The sequence below is a fragment of the Barbatula barbatula genome (assembly GCF_947034865.1).
Source record: "Barbatula barbatula genome assembly, chromosome: 6".
In the NCBI taxonomy this organism is placed as follows: Eukaryota; Metazoa; Chordata; class Actinopteri; order Cypriniformes; family Nemacheilidae; genus Barbatula; species Barbatula barbatula.
In genome coordinates this window covers 22,365,663-22,385,245 of record NC_136765.1, presented here as the reverse complement: position 1 = coordinate 22,385,245, position 19,583 = coordinate 22,365,663, and the positions used below count along the sequence as shown (strand labels likewise).

At 39.8% G+C, this 19,583-nt stretch overlaps 2 protein-coding genes across 3 annotated transcripts in view; one reads left to right on the top strand and one right to left on the bottom strand.

Annotated features, from left to right (window-relative positions):
* Positions 1-1,048: 1,048 nt before the first annotated feature.
* Positions 1,049-2,395, top strand: gpr135 (G protein-coupled receptor 135; the record flags this gene model as incomplete). The annotated part of the gene is made up of 1 exon (XM_079458259.1): positions 1,049-2,395. The coding sequence occupies one exon, from the start codon at positions 1,049-1,051 to the stop codon at positions 2,393-2,395; it is 1,347 nt and encodes a 448-aa protein (XP_079314385.1).
* Positions 2,396-3,829: 1,434 nt separating this feature from the next.
* daam1a (dishevelled associated activator of morphogenesis 1a) overlaps positions 3,830-19,583 on the bottom strand; it is a 46,597-nt gene continuing 30,843 nt past the window's right edge. For both annotated transcript variants that reach the window (XM_079458255.1, XM_079458254.1), the window contains exons 6-25: positions 19,182-19,515; positions 18,266-18,376; positions 18,073-18,176; positions 17,922-17,988; positions 17,725-17,842; positions 17,158-17,296; positions 15,919-15,977; positions 15,570-15,757; positions 15,058-15,336; positions 13,881-13,988; positions 13,063-13,160; positions 12,417-12,501; positions 11,610-11,716; positions 10,321-10,409; positions 10,054-10,222; positions 9,756-9,863; positions 9,485-9,545; positions 8,812-8,943; positions 7,900-8,070; positions 3,830-5,965 (exon numbers count right to left, since the gene is read on the bottom strand). In XM_079458255.1, the coding sequence (XP_079314381.1) occupies positions 5,756-5,965; positions 7,900-8,070; positions 8,812-8,943; positions 9,485-9,545; positions 9,756-9,863; positions 10,054-10,222; positions 10,321-10,409; positions 11,610-11,716; positions 12,417-12,501; positions 13,063-13,160; positions 13,881-13,988; positions 15,058-15,336; positions 15,570-15,757; positions 15,919-15,977; positions 17,158-17,296; positions 17,725-17,842; positions 17,922-17,988; positions 18,073-18,176; positions 18,266-18,376; positions 19,182-19,515 (2,737 nt within the window). In that variant the 3' untranslated portion in view covers positions 3,830-5,755. The remainder of the gene's footprint in view (positions 5,966-7,899; positions 8,071-8,811; positions 8,944-9,484; positions 9,546-9,755; positions 9,864-10,053; positions 10,223-10,320; positions 10,410-11,609; positions 11,717-12,416; positions 12,502-13,062; positions 13,161-13,880; positions 13,989-15,057; positions 15,337-15,569; positions 15,758-15,918; positions 15,978-17,157; positions 17,297-17,724; positions 17,843-17,921; positions 17,989-18,072; positions 18,177-18,265; positions 18,377-19,181; positions 19,516-19,583) is intronic.

Sequence of the window (19,583 nt, the reverse complement as noted above, 5' to 3'; positions counted from 1 at the left end):
CTACTTGAAAATATTTTCATAGTCCATGCCCACTGTATAATATTTTCCTAATATTGTATTCTATATTTATTCACACTGTATATCCCGCACTTGCTTATTGCACTTCTGGTTAGACCTAAACTACATTTCGTTACACTGTACTTGTATATGTGTAATGACAATAAAGTAAACATGCATTTGATTTCCCTATCAAATGTAGCAATCCTAAACTATAATAATATTATAATGTCATACCGAAGTGAAACTAAGCTGCATTGAATGCGCATAACAAATTAAACCAATCTTCATAAGAAAGTGCGTAATTCACCCGGAGAACAAATCGGATCCGGTGTCATGGCAACGGCTACATACGTCACGGGGAGGCGCGGACACCCGCATATGTATTTGAAGCAACGCTGAATAGAACGATGAAGTGAAATTGTGTCTTTAAACACCCGTGTGTTTTTTGCTAACAGGTCATATGATTAATACATGTTCATTCTTCAACGTGGCTTTTCAATTGAATAGCTCAAATATTGTTTAGTGTCCTTGTCCTATATGTTCACGTGCCTACCGGAGCAGACGGAGTAATCACGTGGTGCATGTTGCATTTCACAGCACTGATCTAAGCGCACCAATCACTTTCCTTTGTGCTGGCAGCGCGAGATATATTCTACAATGCATTAAATGCAAGAAAATGCTTAAATAAGTTCCCCGTTTGTTTCCCACATATAAATCGTCAAAGTGTGACTCAATGGAGGATTCAGCTTTCCGAGCGCCCCCTAGGAAATGTTACTATTATTACAGTGATGAACAAATGGGCGGAGTTTCAGATGCGCGTAGAGAAGAGGGGGATGCAATTTACAGCACGCAAAGAGCGAACTGTGCTGTCCGACAATCGATGCTAAAAGATGGGATATTATTTACCCTTACCACGATGCCGGTCATGTAAGGACCTCATCCGCGGGATGCATTTTTCTGCACGCTTATTTTCACAGTGATACGGACACGAGAGCTTGACAAGGGATGAATTCTCTTCCTCCCCGTGGATGCGCCCTAATCGTGTCCAATGGATCTCCCCGGCATCAGCAATACGACCATGGACAACATGTCGGATTCGGGCTTCATTTTAGAGATAGCCACCATCAAACCGGTTTTAAACAGCCTGACCACCCAGTCCAGCAACCACACAGCTGGGATCGAGGTGCAACGCAACACCCCGGTGAGGAGTTCGGAGGGCAACTCGGTCCTCCAGGGCATCGCAGTGGCTGCGCAGGCGTTGCTTCTCCTGGCTATATTCGTATTGTCCAGTCTGGGTAACTCAGCCGTCGTGGTGGTCATCATCAAACACAGACAGTTGAGAACAGTAACCAATGCGTTCATAATGTCCCTCTCTCTTTCCGATTTCCTGACGGCCGTTCTTTGTCTGCCCTTCTCCTTCATGATGCTCTTCAGCAAAGATGGCAAGTGGATGTTTGGAGACCGCTTCTGCGTCGCCAACGGCTTTTTCAACACGAGTTTTGGCATCATCTCCACCCTGACTATGACTCTCATCTCGTTTGACCGATATTACGCCATCGTCAGACAACCGCAGGCCAAAATCGGTAAGAGGAGAGCGATTCAGCTGCTGGTGGCCGTTTGGTTATCAGCCGTGGTCTTCTCGTTTCCCTGGTACCTGCTGCGCACCTCTGAAAACCTGGTGGTGCACAAGCAAGGATTTTACCATTGCATGTACGTGTTCCACACGGGCACCTCCAGGATGGGTACCACCTACAGCATAGCTTTAATAGTGACCTGTTATCTGCTTCCATTCGCCCTCATGTGCTTCTGCCACTATAACATCTGTAAAACCGTCAGGCTGTCGGAGATCAGGGTGCGGCCGGTGACCACTTATGCGCACCTGTTGCGCTTCTACAGCGAGATGCGCACGGCCACCACGGTGCTAATCATGATAGTGTTCAGCATCTTCTGCTGGGGACCGTACTGTCTGATGGGCATCATCACCGCATTGGGGAACTACACTTTCAATCCTGCCATGGACACCGTGGCCATCTGGATGGCGTGGGCCAACGGTGCCATCAACCCTCTGATTTACGCCATAAGGAACCCGAACATATCCATGCTGCTGGGCCGGAGCAGGGAGGAAGGATACAGGACTAGAAACATCGCCGCGTACCTGTCCACGCAGACGCAGCGCGGGGAGGCGGTACGAACACGGGCGGACCGGATCAGAGACCGGTACGTGAGCCGGCACGGGGCGAACAGCCGCATGTCTTCCTCCAGTCCGGCCAACGGGGGAGAGGTGGCGATGTGGGCCTATAAAAACCCGGCAGTGTTGTTCTGTAGAGATGCCCACCCAGATACCATCACCGAACCAGCGGTGCCCAAAGTTGAAACGGCCGACACCAGCTTGTAATCTTATTTGATCACTTTATAATCACTTTCGATAATGATAATGTACATGTATGCATTGGGCAGACGCTTTAGTTCACCGTGTCTTACTTTCAAGGTATACATTGGATCAGCTTGTGTGCTAACTGGGATCCGAACCGACAACCTTTGCACTGATAACACCATGCCCAACTGTGCTACGTTATTCATAAGGAATTCATCGATTCAAAGGGCAGTATTACAGGCATACAGTGAATCCAAAATAAGTATTTATCAAGAAGTCTGAAAGTACACGAGCCAACGTCACATAATGCTTAACTGACCCTTCTAAATAGTTGACTCTCCATGAATGTGTATGATCTATATTGCACTGTTTAGTGTATTTATGCTTTATTTTTATGAGTTATTATAAAGCGTTACTGTGATGTTATTTACAATTGAGCATTTATCGGATCCTAATAGCATAACATTTTGTTTGTAACCAAACTCTACAACATACATGAAATTTATAGTCTGGTGCAGAAAATGTGTGTAGATTAGATTAGAATATGTGGAAAGTGCCAACATGAAAGTCACTCAGATGAGCCTAATGTAAATATTACAACACTGTGAAAACACTAAAAGGAGTTTACAGGTATCTGTGCCATAACCCAAACCTTATTCGTGTTCTTCTTTATACCCCTGGCCTGGGGTATAAATACTTAAAGAGTTGAGGTTTCACAACGAACACAGAAAACAGGGTTGTTGCTTTATAATTAAGTAATGCTTTGGGAAAATGCAACTTTCAGAACCAAACGCTTAACATTTTAATGAAACAAACCACATATTGACTCCTTCCATTTGACATAGAAAAGCAAACAGCCATTCCCTCTTGATCTATGAGAGATCACAGTTGCAGACTTGCAGTATAATGAACATGTGCCAGACAGACAGGTCATGCTTATATTTATAATAAATAACAATATTTTTTAAATAAGATTAGCCTAAATCTTTTCCAAGATGAAGCCTGTAAATAACCGATAAAACAAACAAACTGCCTTAATTGTTGGATTGTAGCACAGTTTACAGATTGCAGGACTAATATCAGAATTTTAATATTTGGAATGATTTCTATTTATCAATTTCTTACAGGATCTCACTTTGGGAAATGTATTTATAAAGTGACTGTAGCATCAGACTATGCCACTTGTTAGTTTGATGTTAGAATTGTAGGATTGTTTTTGTTTAAATGTCAATGTAAAGACCAACATTAGCCATATAGAGGGGTGTGTTGTGTTGATAATCTAGCTGGACTTGAAACCAAAGCACAAGGTCTGTCAAACACGACGCCCTCCTGAAACAGTTGAAGAGAGTTTGATTGTATTAAGTGATCATTTTTAGTCCCGTTTATAAAAGCTTATCTTTCTGCTGTCATAAGAGAAGCAAACATTGCAGAGTACACACTGATGTTCATATTAATACATTATAACTTTCTGATTTATTTTGGTATATCAATGACATTTCGAAATAAACATCAACAACTTGTAATGTCTTTCAAAGAGGTTTGCAAAAATAAAGTTTGAAACGCTTGATACATTTTCGCTTTTCTGTTATGTATTTTTGCGTTATGCCCATTTTTTTTATTTATTTACAGCCATTGAAAAAAAAGAAGAGACCATTCAAAATGTTGGTGTAAACAGCATTTCTACAGTAGATGTATTGTGGCCCTTTCAGTTGAGAGTGTCTGTTGAATTTCAACAAAATCAATCCTCAGGAGTGACACAAAGTACGAAAGTCTAAAGTAATGTGAAAGACTGACAGCAGATGCATGAAAACTGTGATGATAATTTCGAACTTCCCCTAAACACATGTAATATTACTTAAAAGTGAATATGAACTTGTTTTCTTAGCTGTTTTTGAGGTCTGAACAAATACAGAGCATCTTTTCTGTTATTTCAGTTTCCCTTTTCTGCAAATAAATGCGAATAGAAAAAATATTTATATATTACATTATTTGAAATTTGTGTGGTGTTAGTATGTTGTTAGTAGTTCATAGAATAAACTAAAAATGATCATTTTACCTTAACACATACTGTACCTATAAATGGTACATTTAGTTACAGAAATAACTCTATAATAAATAAAATTATAAAATGGTCTCTTGCAGCTATATATTAATATTTTGTAACTAAATATTTAACGTGCAGATTCGTAGCCTAAAACCAATTGACTGATAAATAACAAAATCAAACATACAGAAGTGACACAGATATTAAATGACCCTCAGGGTTTATTGATTACTTATTTCACATCCAAATAAATTCTTAAATAATGAAAACTAAACAAACCCAAAGACAAAAGGAAACGTACAAAGTAATTCAATATTACAAAGAATTATTAGTGAAAAAGATTGAATGGCATCTGATCAACAGGAGAAAAGATCTAATAGCATAAAATCGCAGTGTCAAGGTCTAATATAAAAGCCTCGGTCGGAAGAGTTAACAATGACTGTATGTACATATATACAACCATAAACAAAGAAACAATACAAACACAAGAAATTACAAGAATATACATGCATGACAGACAGGTGGCTTTGCTTAAAGTGCATAACATTGAAGTCACGCGTCTACAGCTCTCTTTAACAAATGTTATGTTTGGCAGGCCAAAGATTGTGAATTTGTTGTTCTCTAAAATATATTTGCAATCCAAGTTTGACCTCACAGCTTTCCTGTCAGCACATTTAATACATGTCAACATTATAATACATTTTAATTTTAATAATACTTTACACAAGCTTGTTATTTGATTTAAAGTTTTGTATATTGTGCTTTAACAGGTGCAGAATGTACACGCAAATAACTTGGCAAAGTGATCGAACTACAAGTTTGTGCAGACCAGTCACATACTGTATAGTCCAATAATATACAAGAATCATTCATCATTCAATTATTCATTCATTTTAATCGTTTCCAAACCCCGACTACACTTTTTTTTACCAGACCAAATATTGGTTTAGCTTCTACGCAAAGAATTTTCATTTACCGAAAATCTACAAACATATAGAATAAATGTATCGTCTGGGTAACACTATTAGCGTATGCATTTATACTGTGCAACAGTTGCTTTATCAGACTGATAAAGCGTGTAGCCCTTTCGTCGTGGGAAAAACTACCTTTACAAACAAACACTTTCAAAGATTTTATCATGTTTGAAAAGAAAATCTGTAAGATGAAAAAATATGTTTTGGCAGATGAAAAAGTGTGGCGCCTGAATATCAGTTATAAACAGAGAGGTAGGGCCATCCTCCGATTAACACTTCAGTCGTGAATACTGTACAGTTCAGTTCGGACACGTGTGTAATGTCTCTGCTTCACCAGCGGGGGGCGAAACTTGTGCAGCTGTCTCAGATATTGAGTTTTGTGATGGGCCTTTCTCTGCTGACCTCTGTGGTTTGTTTGGTGGGACGTTTGCGATTGTGTTTCATCTTCGACAGATCCTTGTCGAACACCTCTCCGGATCGGAGCGCAGACACCAGGTCGTCGAACTCTCCATCCTCCTCGCGGTTCTCTTTGGCCTTGCGGGCTTTTCTTTCTCTCTCACGCTGGTCCTTGAGCTGTTTAGAGACATGGATGTTAGTGAATCGGTTTCTATTCAATATTTAGCTTTAGCCGACAGTTTCGGTTAAAGGTATAGTTCGCCCAGAAATGAAAATTCGCCCTCTTGTCATTATAGTCAACACGGTGTGACTGTTTCTTCTGCAAAAACATCCATTCAGGCAGCCGAAGCATCATATCATAAACATCATAAAAGACCGCTAGGGTCAGTGCATTCTCTTATCGGGTGCGTTCCGATCAGTTCAGAGTTGCATGCAAATAAAGTGCATTCTCATTTATTTCTGAACTTCAAATTTGTTAAAGCTGTAAAGCGCTTATTTGACGGGCAAATGACACCACACTGTTTCTGCATTGTAAACACTGATAAATAACGTGGACTCGTTGCATGTTGCACTCCTTAGTCTGATGTGATGCTCTGCAGAAAGAATTTTCTAACAGCTGCGACAATGCTGATACGAGAAAGACAACAGAGCTCAGAATGATATAATACTAACGGTGTGTTCGGCAACACACAGAGAAGCGGAAGAAAAAAAAGAATTACATGTAATAAAACGGCCTGCTTTTACAAGAGAACGCATAACATCTGCACTGATTTCTTTCTCATCCAGAGACAACCTCTACCTCCACTAGAATAGTCGTTGTGCCATTAACCAGGGTCACTCATCTCATTGAGGCCTTGATATAAACTAAGGTTCAGGACAATGTAAATGTTTAATTGTCCATGAAAATGTACGATGCAGCAAATCCATTAAAACATCAAGCAATCTATATGGACAAAAAAATAGTACGCAGAAAAGTATGTATGTGCAACAATAACAAGCATAATAGTGCTAATGAAATGTCTCAACATAATATTGCCGTGACAATAGGGTTGTTTCTATTTATATAGCTCTGTTTATACATTTAGTGTAAGGGGTCCCTGCTCCATGCATCTCTCATCTAAGGGGTCCTTGCCCCAAAAAATGGTTGAAGACCCCTGCTTAAAGATGTATATGGGATAGTTGCAAGAAGCCGCCATATTAGATCAGTTTCTTCTATTTTATTTAAAAACGCTGGTGGGGCCACAAATCCTTCTTTTCCCATACAGTGTTATACGACCAGAAATAAGCCCCACACTCGCTGATCAGAAAATGAATCTAAAATGAGAAACTTACTAAAAACATTATGCAAGAAATACAATTAAATGAATGCAAACAAAAATGGCCATTTTGGCACGAAATCGTACCGCATACTGTATACTGGGTATTATTCTATATAATGAAATAGAAAGACAGTTGAAGCCCACTGAATTGTGGGATAGATGCACGACTTTTGAATGCACTTAACGTAGAAGATCATTTACGTACTCGAAGCATACAGAAAATGCAACAGCAAACAAACGACATTCAACACAGTAAACCTTGTAGAAACCGTATTGTAGTGTGCTATTCCGAAAAAACAATATTACCTGACAACGCAATGACAATATGAAACTACTAGTTCAATTTAAATGGACAGTTCACCCAAAAACTAAAATTCTGTCTTCATTTACTCACATTCGAGTCATATGAATAAATGTCTTAGTTCTGATGGACACAAAGGAAGATATTTGGAAGAATGCTTATAACCAAACAGTTCCTGAACCCCATTGACTAACATAGTAGGAAAAATGACTTATCAGTTTTTTCACAAAAGAAGATATTTAGAAGAATGTAGGAAAGCACTTCTGGGGCACCTTTGACTACAATTGTGATTTTTCCTACTATGGTAGTCAACAGGGTCAATGGAGGTGTGGTTACAGGCATTCACCCAAATGGCTTTCTCTGTGTTCAACCAAACAAAGACGTTTATACACATTTGGAACCACCAGAGAGTGAGAAATTCATGACAGAATTTTCATTTTTTGTGCGAACGATCACTTTAAACCAAATACTTGTGCTTGTTGATGCGTTACCTGCGCCTCCATGCGTGCTCTGCGCTCCTCCTCCTCCTTGCGCCGCTGCAGGTTTTCATTGTCTTGCTTTGCTTCATTAAAGGCTTGAAGGAACTGATCGAAGATTCCGAAGAACTCATCCGGCTGCATGCGTGTAGCGTCCTCTCCAAAATGCTTCACGGTCTTCTCGAACTGCATAGATGAGGTAAGAGGAGCGTCCCAAATCACAACGTCATATGGTATAAATAGTGTATGTGGAGGTAGAACTTTGCGTCAAGAACTCGAAGACTTAACACATGAGGGATTTAGTTGGAACTGAATTAAGTGAGTAATACAAGATGATGAAAAGGAATAATAAATATGAATAAGTAATAAAGCAGAGATTTAAACTCTGCACTGAATTATGGGTCGTCAAACGGAGGCTTAAGAGCTGCAATGAAATATGAGTTATATAGATATCGTGGAAACATTGAATAGAACAACGTCTAACTAGCTTCCAGCGTCTCTGTGCCAACACTCAAAGTCTTACCCATTATTTACCAGTTAGAAAACCAGTCACAAGATAAATAATCCTGAGTCCCTTTAGTGGTCCCATGTGCTACTTCACTAGCTTTTGAAACTGATATCTTTGGTTGATTCCAGTTAAAGATTAAACAGCGTGTTTCCAGAGGTTCCAGTGTCTATGCATTATAGTAGCACCATAAACTTCAACCAAAGCGGTGATTAAACTCCTTTAGGTTCAATCGCATGTGCCAGCGCAGAGAGAGAAACATCGGTCACTTCAGACATTTAGTAGAAGCTTCAAAGCATCTGTGGAAGAACTTTATGTGTGTCCTCGTGTTCAAACAGCCAGATGGTGTGACAAGCTTTGCTGTGTTCAAACCAGCCATAAACCTTGGGCCAGGTTCAGCTGAGGGTTGCTTTGGTGCTTACCAAATCCTTGGCCTCCTGAAGAGAGTCTTCAACGTCGGAGAAACTGAAACCAGCCACGGTGATGAACTGACTGACAACAGACACAAACTTATCGCCATTGATCTGAGAGTGACCCCTCTGATACTCCAGCTCCTGCAGAGAGACCAAGAAGATGATGGAAGATGTGTATTAAATTCAGCAGAAAACTCCAACAGGTGTTGAAAAATATTTAATAGACGGACTAAACTGAGTTTTTAAAGGTCCAGTGTATGAAATTTAGCGGCATCTAACGGCTCACTCCACCGCTCTCCCTCCCTTTGAAGCACTACGGTGGGTGTTTAACACAGAACCAAGATGTTGTCGTGTTTTCGCTTCTTTGCCCAAAGGAGATAACGTATTAAGGAAACGTGCTGTGTCGAGCAGTTTGTCCGTTTAGGGCCACCGTAGAACAACACGGCGAATGTAACCCTGCGGTGTATGTAGATAGAAATAGCTAATTCTAAGGTAATAAAACCATAACGCTTCATCATGTAAGATCTTTATACACCTCTGAACACATAGTTATGTATATTATATTGCTTTTCTGTCTACAGATCCTCCAGAAATTACATACTGGACCTTTAAACCAGCATTAAAGTTTGTCTCGTGGCACTTTTGGTTTGCAAATCTACACAATGCAAAGAACGTCACTCACCGTCTCCACGCTTTTTAAGCCAGTACGCAGGTTGGTAATCTCTTTCTCCAGCTCGGTCATGCTGGAAAAACGAAATAGAAAAGGTTTGGCGAGAAATTATGAAAGATGTTTTGCTGGACAATTTGCAAATCATTAAAGCCAAAACATATTAACCTCCACCACAGCTTTCCCAACTAAGACATATTTCTTAATCGTATTTCGTACGTTTCAAACACATTTACAGAGGCGCGGAAGCTGTTAAACTGTATATGGATGAAACTGATTGACTTACTTGACTTTGGACGCTGTTGGAACGTTTTGCAGATCTTCATGAATGAGGGCTACTTTAGGGTACTTCTGCTCAAGAATGGTTATTAGGTAGTGCAGAAGGGTCACGTTCCTATGAAGATACAAACATGTGACTTAATAAGATCTGTAAAAAACGTCTTGCCTCACATCAAGCAATGATGTCATTGATATCTGTACACATGACCATCATAATACATCACCGCACTCTCAATCTCCTCAACACCGTGGCAAAGAAACGTATCGTAAAGTACACACATCTCACAAGCTAAAGTCTGTCTTACTTGTCAATGCTGGATTTGGTGTCGGCGATCTTATTAAGGGAGGAAACTTTAAAGCCGTAGGCATTGCCCCTCTGTCCTTTGTTCATGTAGTTGCCAAATGCCAAGACCACCTCCAGAAGTTGTCTGAGGTTCCTGCTCTGAAGAACCTCTTTTGATGCTTTGCTGAGAGCTGATAGGAACAACAACGTCTTTAGTATTACATCTTCATAATCCTACCGCATATCTGAATCCTTTATTTCCTTTCATGAGATTTATCATAATAAATACCTTCCACTTTGGGTTTGATTTCTGCAACTCTTTCCACAAACTTCTTCTTGAAGTACAGAGACTGGAGTCTTTGTTGATAGTGATTGATTCTGTCATTTAAAACAAGTATTGATATGAAACGGATTCTTGTTTGGGCACATATATTGGCCCTTGCACAACATTTATGTTTCTAGTGATCGTACCACACTGTGTGATCTAAAGGTTTGTGCTTGAAATTACTTTGGAAGACGAATAGACGGGGAAGGAATTTCTTTTCATTTTCAATACAATTTGTATTTCTTTCTTTGAAAATATCAGAATATCACGATATTTAAAATGAAGGGAATGGTCACGGTATCGTATCATACTGCGCGGTTATCGTGGGAAAACTGATTCTCTGAAATATAGTAAAATGTAGAAATGTAGTATTAAAACAGTATCCGAAATCACCGTTATTGTTAATACTGCTATACTGTGGCATATACTTGAAATTATTGAATGCTTTTGCACCACTATTTCAATCCATTTTGTATCTTACAATAAATAAGTCCAATAGCCTGTGTAACATGTTTAATTTCTTAAAAATGTCATTTATGTCTTTGCTCTCTGACATTCCATTAAGATGAAAATTAAGAGATTACAGTATATACAGATCTGAAAATAACAACCTTCAGCTTATTCTGGGTTTAACTAAACATATTAATATTAACAAGATGCGTCCGTGAAATGAATGGGGAGGAACAAAATGGCTGCCCTAGCAAAGCGTGGCGCATGCGTACTACCTAAAGCAACATTTATTCTCTTACTCGCAATCGTAGGAAATAAAAGTCACGGTACAATTTACGTCATTTATAAATGTTGTTTTTAAATTTGTAGTTTAATTGGGATTTCAGGTGGTGATTGTAGAAATATCAGCATTGACATTCATGTTTTGCTTGAATTACGGAGAAATGGACTTTGGTCGAGAAACTTCACGTGGTTACCAAATTAAACATGTTGTTTCCGAGACACGGATTAGTTTAAACCAGGACTAGGTCTTAGTTAAATTAGGATATTTAAGTAAAAACAAACATTACTGTGTGCATTTTGAGACAAAACAATCACACTGATATATTTTAAGATATGTCAGTGTAAGTTGTTTTCGATCAAGACACCTATGATATTTAAGTTAGTCTGGGACTGGGCCCCGTCGGAAAAACCGCCCTGTTAAGTAGGAGACTAGAAGCCAGCTGAAATCATTGGAAATCTACATCTGTACTTGTGAAGTGTTTTTAAACAGCTCCGTGTTGATGTGTGGAATGCACCATTACCTGCTCATCTCATAGAGGAAGCGATCCGCCTTCGCCATCCGCTCCAGCTCGTGTTTGTGCTCCTCCAGAAGGTCAACGTCACTTTTCTCTGGCACAAACTTCAACAACTGCAGGGGAGGAGAGGGAGAGAGCATTCTTTAACAGCATATTGGAAAGCCCAGGCGATGGAGATTAAAGATCTCAGCTGGAAACCAAAAGGTTGCAGGTTCAAAACCCACAAGGGGTTCTACATGAATCACTGATGTGACATTGTATTGATGACAAAACCTTGATCTATGACAAACATACCAAGTGAACTGTAGGGGATGCAACAAACAAAAAAATATAAAACCTATAAACCAGCCGTCCGATGAAATAATATAAAGCCTGTTTGACAGTTGTTGTTTTTTCATAAAGATTTGGGGGTAAGGCATGCAAAGCTGGGTTTTATTAGCAAAATCGCTGCATGGCTTCATCTGGCTCGATCGGGTTTTTAGAACACTAGAAAACGGCATGCATGCAAATGTGCTCAGGAAATACACAACAGACCTCAGACACATGAACGCTGCGTTTTCCTAGTACCATGTCCACGCCTTTGGTATGTTTTATATTTCAGATGTAATGTTTTGCAAACTTTAATTTTGCGTCAGCAAAATGATAATTACATGCTTTAAACTTCGGCGTCTGCACGCGTGTCAATCGACTAATCACAGCTTTCAAACACGTGACGTCAACGTACGGCAGTAAAAAAGGTTTGTTTTGGACACATGCCACGTTGAGTTATGCGTGAGAGAGTGAGCTGCCTAAGTATGTGCTGATGTATCTCACCTGCTCTAGCATATCCTTGGGTAGATCTTCCTGTTCATCCATGGTCAATATCGCACGCTTGATCTCATCGTTGGAGAGCTTCAACCTGCAATAAAGAATCATTTTGACTGAAATCAACACGTGACATTGGTAAAAGCAGGTGGACTTTTGGGCTTTTAAAAAACAAAGTTCTGCCAAAAACCACAAAGCTCTTATAAGGCTAAAATCGATGTTGGTGGATGCAGAGGAAATTTGGAAAAGCCGAACTTCAGATTTCATTCACAGCTGAAAATAAAAACTAACACATGAGGCGAATTTATGGGGGAGATCGCAGACGTCTCTGTTTATCGTCGCTGCTTTGGCAACCTGTGATGGACCATGAAAAAAACATCCTTGCCGGGATCATCCTATTAATGATGTAGAATAAAATGCTTGAATGCAATGCATTTTAAACACGTTGTCAACACTGACAAATGATCCTCCTTCAAAACGAAAAAACTCAACGGCTTAAGTAAACAAAGGATTGTTCTACAGTGAAGTCACGCAGAAAACTTTATGACTGCGAACAAAACCTAAACGGTGAAAGATGGTGTCAGTACCCATGAGACTCCTCACGTCTAAAAACAGCAAGACCGTTGCATTATGGCTATCCAAGCAACAGACTCACTTTGAGAGGAGGATGTTGCAATTTTGTGCACGTCGTCCGTCAATGACCGATAATTCTCTGACCTTTTTGGAGGTCAGCGTGTCATCTTCAGTTTCTTTCTGTGGAATCACAAACATTGAGATTGTAAGCACCAACATCACGGACAATATTTTGAAGTCACCGCGTAAACATAATTGACGATCATCAGGTCGCTCACACACATCCCTGAACTGTTTTTTTAACTGGCACTGGACAGGCAGCTGCAAGAAATAGCGTGTTTGCTGAACGTACGATGGGGGAGAAAAGGGCGGAGGGGATTCGATTCCAAGAACACGGGGGATATTTGTTTTTAAGTTGGAGGAAATCTGTCTCCTTTCTTGTTGCATAAACTCCATCTGCATGCGAAAGCGAGCGCATGCCACATAAACGACTGAGCTAATAACAAACACATTTAGAAACGCATGCTAATAAACTGAAACAGGTTATTCAGTTCATATGTTGACAAAAAAAATACCATGGTTACCATACTTAAGTGTTCAGAGACCACTTACCCGTCTAAAGTTATTGAACTGAAAATCCTTTATGGCAAGCAAAGAGCAGGAAAGTGTTAGTTAGTGCCGGATTTATGTTAAGGTGTAGACATCAGACACAAGAACAGGCTCATGTGTCAAACAGTGATGGAATACAGATGGTGAGAACGAGAGAGAAATTCAAGGAGAGGTGTGTTTAAGTGGTGTACGATTAACAATACCTGCAGGATGGCATTCGGGACATGTGACAATGTGTTACGTTATGTACAGGACCAGACAGGTATAAATTCTTATAATTGTTTAGTATACCTGTTGTCTCTGGTAGGCTGAGAACGTTTTCTCAACATCCTCCAAATCTAAAAGTTTGTACACGTTGATGTCGTCCAGGTCTATCCACACTGTGCCATCCAGTTTATTCTGTAAGAAAACATACAAACGTCATGATTTTCAGTCTCGGTTAAAAATATATAGGCTACAATTATAAAACAAATATTCTGCCCTTACAAAAAAATATTCATGTGTGCTGATTTATTTCTTTAAAATAAATAATAAGAAAGTATACATTTCTGGGCGATTCACATTTTGCGTCTTTTGCGTGCACAAGTTGGTTGTTTTAAATGGAGACGCGGCAGGCACACGCAAAGGGAGCGGCGTGGTGTTCGTTGCGCACATTTTTCTAGGCACGTCAAGGCCACATTCAGATGTAAATAGTTCAAGTTTACAGGGGGTCGCGCGAGCACCGCGGGTCCTTTGACTAGAGAATGCAGAGCGGCTCGCAATTTCCCCGCAGTTTTAGATGCGAAATGTGAATCACACCTTAGTCTACTCTATGCACATTTAAAATAATAAGCATGCTTGACTGAAGTATATTTTACTTATACCTTCAAATCTATAAAGGTACAGTTAAAGTATATATCGATCAAAAGAGAGTACAATATATTTCAAGTATTAATACTAATAATTTATGCAAAATTATTGCAAAAAATTATTTATAAATATCAAACTACAAGTATAGTATATGAATATCATGTAAAGCCAACTTACAAGTCCCCTTGCAGTAAAAGTGTACATTCGTAAACAAAACACTGCTACAAGTATTGAACTACTAAGGTATATATAAAAGAACACTTTTATAATCTAAAAAGTGGGCCAATTTAGTCCCAAATTGTATTGATGTAGTATGCTTACAAGCACATATATAGAACATATATTTAGTACTATAAGTACACATTAAAAACTAAAAACGAGGCCAATTTTGTTCCAAATAGTTGTGAAATACAGATAGAGTACATATAGTATACTTATTGCATAAGGTATATACAAAAATATACTTGAACTTTACTTAAGTATACTTAATAAAATCAACTTGAAGTATACTTTTTGTAGAACGAAGCAAAACATTTTATTAATGAGTATTGCTAAAAACTATTTTGTCATTTCAGACTTTGAATAATTCTACTTTATAATCATGACTGTATAAACTCACTTCGCTGAGTTTGGTCCAGTTGAAGGACTTGAGCGGATTGGACGGTTGAGGGATGTTTTTCTTCTTCAGATTGGAGGACAGAAGACCAGGCAGAGGAGCGCCGAAGCCGGGCATGCCTGGTGGAGGTGGCGGTCCACCTGGTGGAGGAGGAGGAGGCGGCGGCGGTGCTCCACCTGGAGGGGGTGGAGGAGGCGGAATGCCAGCCAGACCTGGAGGCGGAGGTGGAGCACTACCGGGGGCCAATGGGACGAGAGGGGGACCGCCTGGAATATTTGTCCTCTAAAGAGACACAGTTGTGAAAGTGCTGTGAATCTAGTGTGACTACGGAAGAAAAAGTCATTTTGGCTCCAAAGGTTGCAATCCCTAATGAGCTGCCCATCTAGACAGCATTTTAGTTACCGAGGTTACATCCTTAAACAAAGTTGACATTTATGGGCTTCATCTTTTAAGAAAGAAAGGCAGCTCCTCAGGGTTTGGAACAGGCTCTTTGGGCATGTGTGCACACAACATACATTACTCATCTCGTGAAGCCTCACGGAAAGATCCGCCACTTGCTGTTTAACCATCCTGTGTTCGCTGCTTTCCTTCTCCAGTTTCTCTTTCATCTTATTGAGCGTTTGCATCATTTCTTCCTTCTCCTGCGTTTTGGCGTCACACTCCCTCTCCTTCTTCTCCAGTTTCTGCTGAAGTTCATTATGCTCTACGAGTCGAGCCAGAAAAACATCAAAGCTATTTCGAATGCTCCACAGCACAAAAGCTTCAGTATTCAACAATATCATCATGTTAGGGCATGGGTAAAGACATTCAAGACGTCCTTGGTTCCTATTGGTTCAATATTCAACTCATCGAGGGATTGTGTACCTTTTCTCATTTGTTCTGCTTGTTCCTTCCATTGTTTCACCTCGTTCTCATTAACCAACCTGTAAAAGAGAAAACAATCTAAGGATCCATTTACATTTATGCTTTTGGCAGATGATTTTATTCACAGCGACTTACGGGAAACACTGTACATTTTATCAGAAGGAATCAGACCTGTGATTGTTAATGAAATTTAGTTAAAAAAGCAAAGATGCTTCAGTCCCCTTAAGCCATGAGCCATATGAAACTAAATAAGTCCAACTTTAGGACAGCTCTGTTACATTAGATCAAACCACAAATGATTTCCATATGCATGCTGCGTATTTATTTTCATTTCAATGAAACTGTCCCAGACTGTCTCTGTTTGTCAATGTCTGAAATGAAGCGGTGTCTCACTTTTAATTTATTCCATCCTGCGTGATGACACAAAGACATGTCTGACTCTTGTAGCTCAGAAAGAAAGCCGTTTTCCGCTCTACTGACTGAATGTCATGTTTAATCACACAACAGAGGTGTCTCTGGAGGTTTATATCCATAAGACACTAACATCTATGAACAGTTTTGTGCATTCTCCAAACGCGGGAGGATTAAACACAGATCGCCGGGTTGCTTGCTTGCTTCAAATTGCTCTGGATTATGGATTTCTGATTATACTTTTCTGAACTGAAGGCTTCAAATGTCAGAATCTTTCAAATGACAAGCGGTTTTATGAAGTATTAAAGGTTTAGGGTACTAATAACTTAGAGATTTTGAAATGCAGTAAATGGCAGCACAGGAGAAGAACTACTTTTAAAGGAACAGTTCACCCAAAAATGAAAATTCTGTCATCATTTCCTCAACCTCAAGTTGCTCCAAATCGGTCTAAATGTCTTTGCTGTGATGAACACAGAGAAAGATATTTGAAAGAATGGTTCTTGGCCACCATATTAGTTCAACTTCTGTAAATCTCTTTGTTCAGTTGAACACAAAAGAGGATATTCTGAAGATTGTAAGAAAGCACACAGTTCTGGGGCACTTTTGACTACCATTTTCATTTTGATGACACTATGATGGTCAATGATAGCCAAGAGCTGTTTGGTTAACAGCATTCTTCCAAATATCTTTCTATGTGTTTAACAGAACAAAGAAATCTATACACTCTGGTTACAACTCGAGAGTGAGTAAATGAGGACAGTATTTTCTTTTCGGGGTGAACTGTTCCTTTACATCTAACCGTTTCAAGGTCAACCATTCCTCACTCACATTCGCACCACGTTCTTCACGTTAAAGTTTTCCAGCAGCGCCACGTCAGGATCATGACCTTTATCGTTCTGTAGCACGATCTGCTGGACGATCCGGTCGAGGAGGAGCCAGTACTGAACCGTGCTCCCGTTTCTTTTATCTGAGAGCAAAGAGCAGAGATGAATGAATCTGAACATAGTACCACAAAACTAGATTTACGTCATATTAAAAGTAATGTTGTATGCATAATCTCCAAAGTTGTATAAAATGTACTGTGGTAATACTACGGTAAAGTGATCCAATGGCAATCCAATATCTATGCATTTTTAAGAAAGAGGTCTATTATTATTTTATTTAAAAGCTTAAAAAATATAAATAGTAATTCCTTTAACATTATTCCTGTTTACATCACTTGGCACAGAAGCCACTTACAAAAAGTTCCACATTTGTTTTTTGGGGCATTGTATGATCATAATACCATGTTACGGTTCAAGTTATTTTATTGGTAATTTATTTTCCTTTCAGCCAAATTACATGTACGACAGGTCCTATTATGCTGTTATGGGGAAGGGAGGAAACATCACTTACAGGGCATGTGCAGACAGTGCTGTAAGACAGACATGAAGTGTGGGAAGGAGTCGGTGTGGTTGATTCGTTTCCGGATGAGTTCAAACACCTGAGTGGCACTTTTAGTGTCTACATGAACCTGAACGATACAAAACGACAACAAAATGACATCTGAACTTGTGCCACATGTGAGAAATCCAGAACGTAAGGGAACTTACATTCTCAAACCGTTTGGCGAGGGCTAGCTCATCTTCATTTCTTAACATCTCGAAGAAATCCAAATGCCTGGAAAGCAATAAAATATGAATGCGTTAGTATACTATACTATTATAGTTAAGGAGAAATGGAATCTCAGAAAACAGCGCTTACCGATCTAACGTCGCGTTTTCATGAGACCGCAATTTATCAATCACCGGTTGGATGCCCAGCATCAGAAATTCATACCGCAAATGAATTCTAAACTCCAAACTTGTCTTTAAGAGAAATGTTGGATGTTAGAGAGAAAAGCGCTTGGATGAGCTGAACGTTATGAGACACAGATGTGAAGAAAATCAGCGTTTACCTCTCCTGCTCCCTGACTGAGGACAGCATTGATGAAGGACATGATGGCCGTCTTTAGGCTGACCTCGTCTCTGTAGCGGCCCGTGCTCCTGTCCAAGTCATTCAGAAGGGTCTATGTGAAAATGAAAGAAAATAAATGAATGAAATTAAATATTTAATTCATAAATCTTACTAAATGGTTTCAAAGAAATGTAGCAATAAGGGAAACTTTGTCTGTGATCTAATGTATCATCATCATCATCAAGGCTTGAAATAAAGCAGTAGTTCACTTGCAAAATGAAAATTCTGTCAGTATTTACTCACCCTCTTCTCATTTCAAACCCGTATGACTTTCTTTCTTCCGCAGAACACAAAAGAAGATATCTTGAAGAATGTTGTTAAAGTCCCAGTGAAATCAAAAATTACAATGGCAATTTTTCATAAAATATTGCAGTGTTTATTGCAAACAGTTTATCAATGTGGGTCAATCTCTTTTTAAATTCTGTGTGCTCTTTAGTCTGAAAATGCACTTCCTGTAATGAATATCCATCTTAAATGACTTGCAGTAAGTTAGTCAGCTTGGGGCGGAGCATTCTTTAACTCCTCCCCTTCGACTGTCAGTCTGCTGCCAGCTCCATTAAGAAATGCCACTGCTGTTTATATACATTCAATCAAATTGCAAAGACGAAAGCCGCGCCCACTATTTTCTCATTAGAGAAAGGGAAGTAAAAATTATCCCAAGTTCCTGTTCACGGGGACTTTAACAGCCCCCCCCCCCCCCCCCCCACTCACATGCATTGGTTACAATAGAAGAGAATAGGGGACTGTGCGGTTCTGTTCATTTGTGTTCTGCTGAAGAATGAAAGTCATACAGGTTTGAAAAGACAATAATTTTTATTCTGAAGGTGAACTACTCCTGTAAGTAATATCATCTGAACCTGAAATCGCGTCCGCTCGCAGGCGAACTTCTGATAGTGCAACATGGCTTCCAGGATTTTCTTGTGACCTCCAGGCACCAAACACACGGCGCCCATGATCTCCAGAACCGCCACTTTCGTCTTCATGTTCTCGGTGGCCAAACTCTGAGCGATGATGTTGATGCTCTCGGCGTGGGCGAGCACATGCGAGCGGCCCTGAGAGTTATTCATCAGAGCTTTGATGCAGCCGATCAGCGAGGTGTGGATCTGAGACTCCGTGGTCTCGTAGTCCATCGTTTTCAGGAAGTTCAAGATGCACGTCAGCCCATCAAGGTCTATGAAGCGTGTCACGAAGCTGAGGAGCACAGCAGAAGTCAGTCCAAGCAGATGAACGCACGCACAATTTACGCTGAAATATCCGCG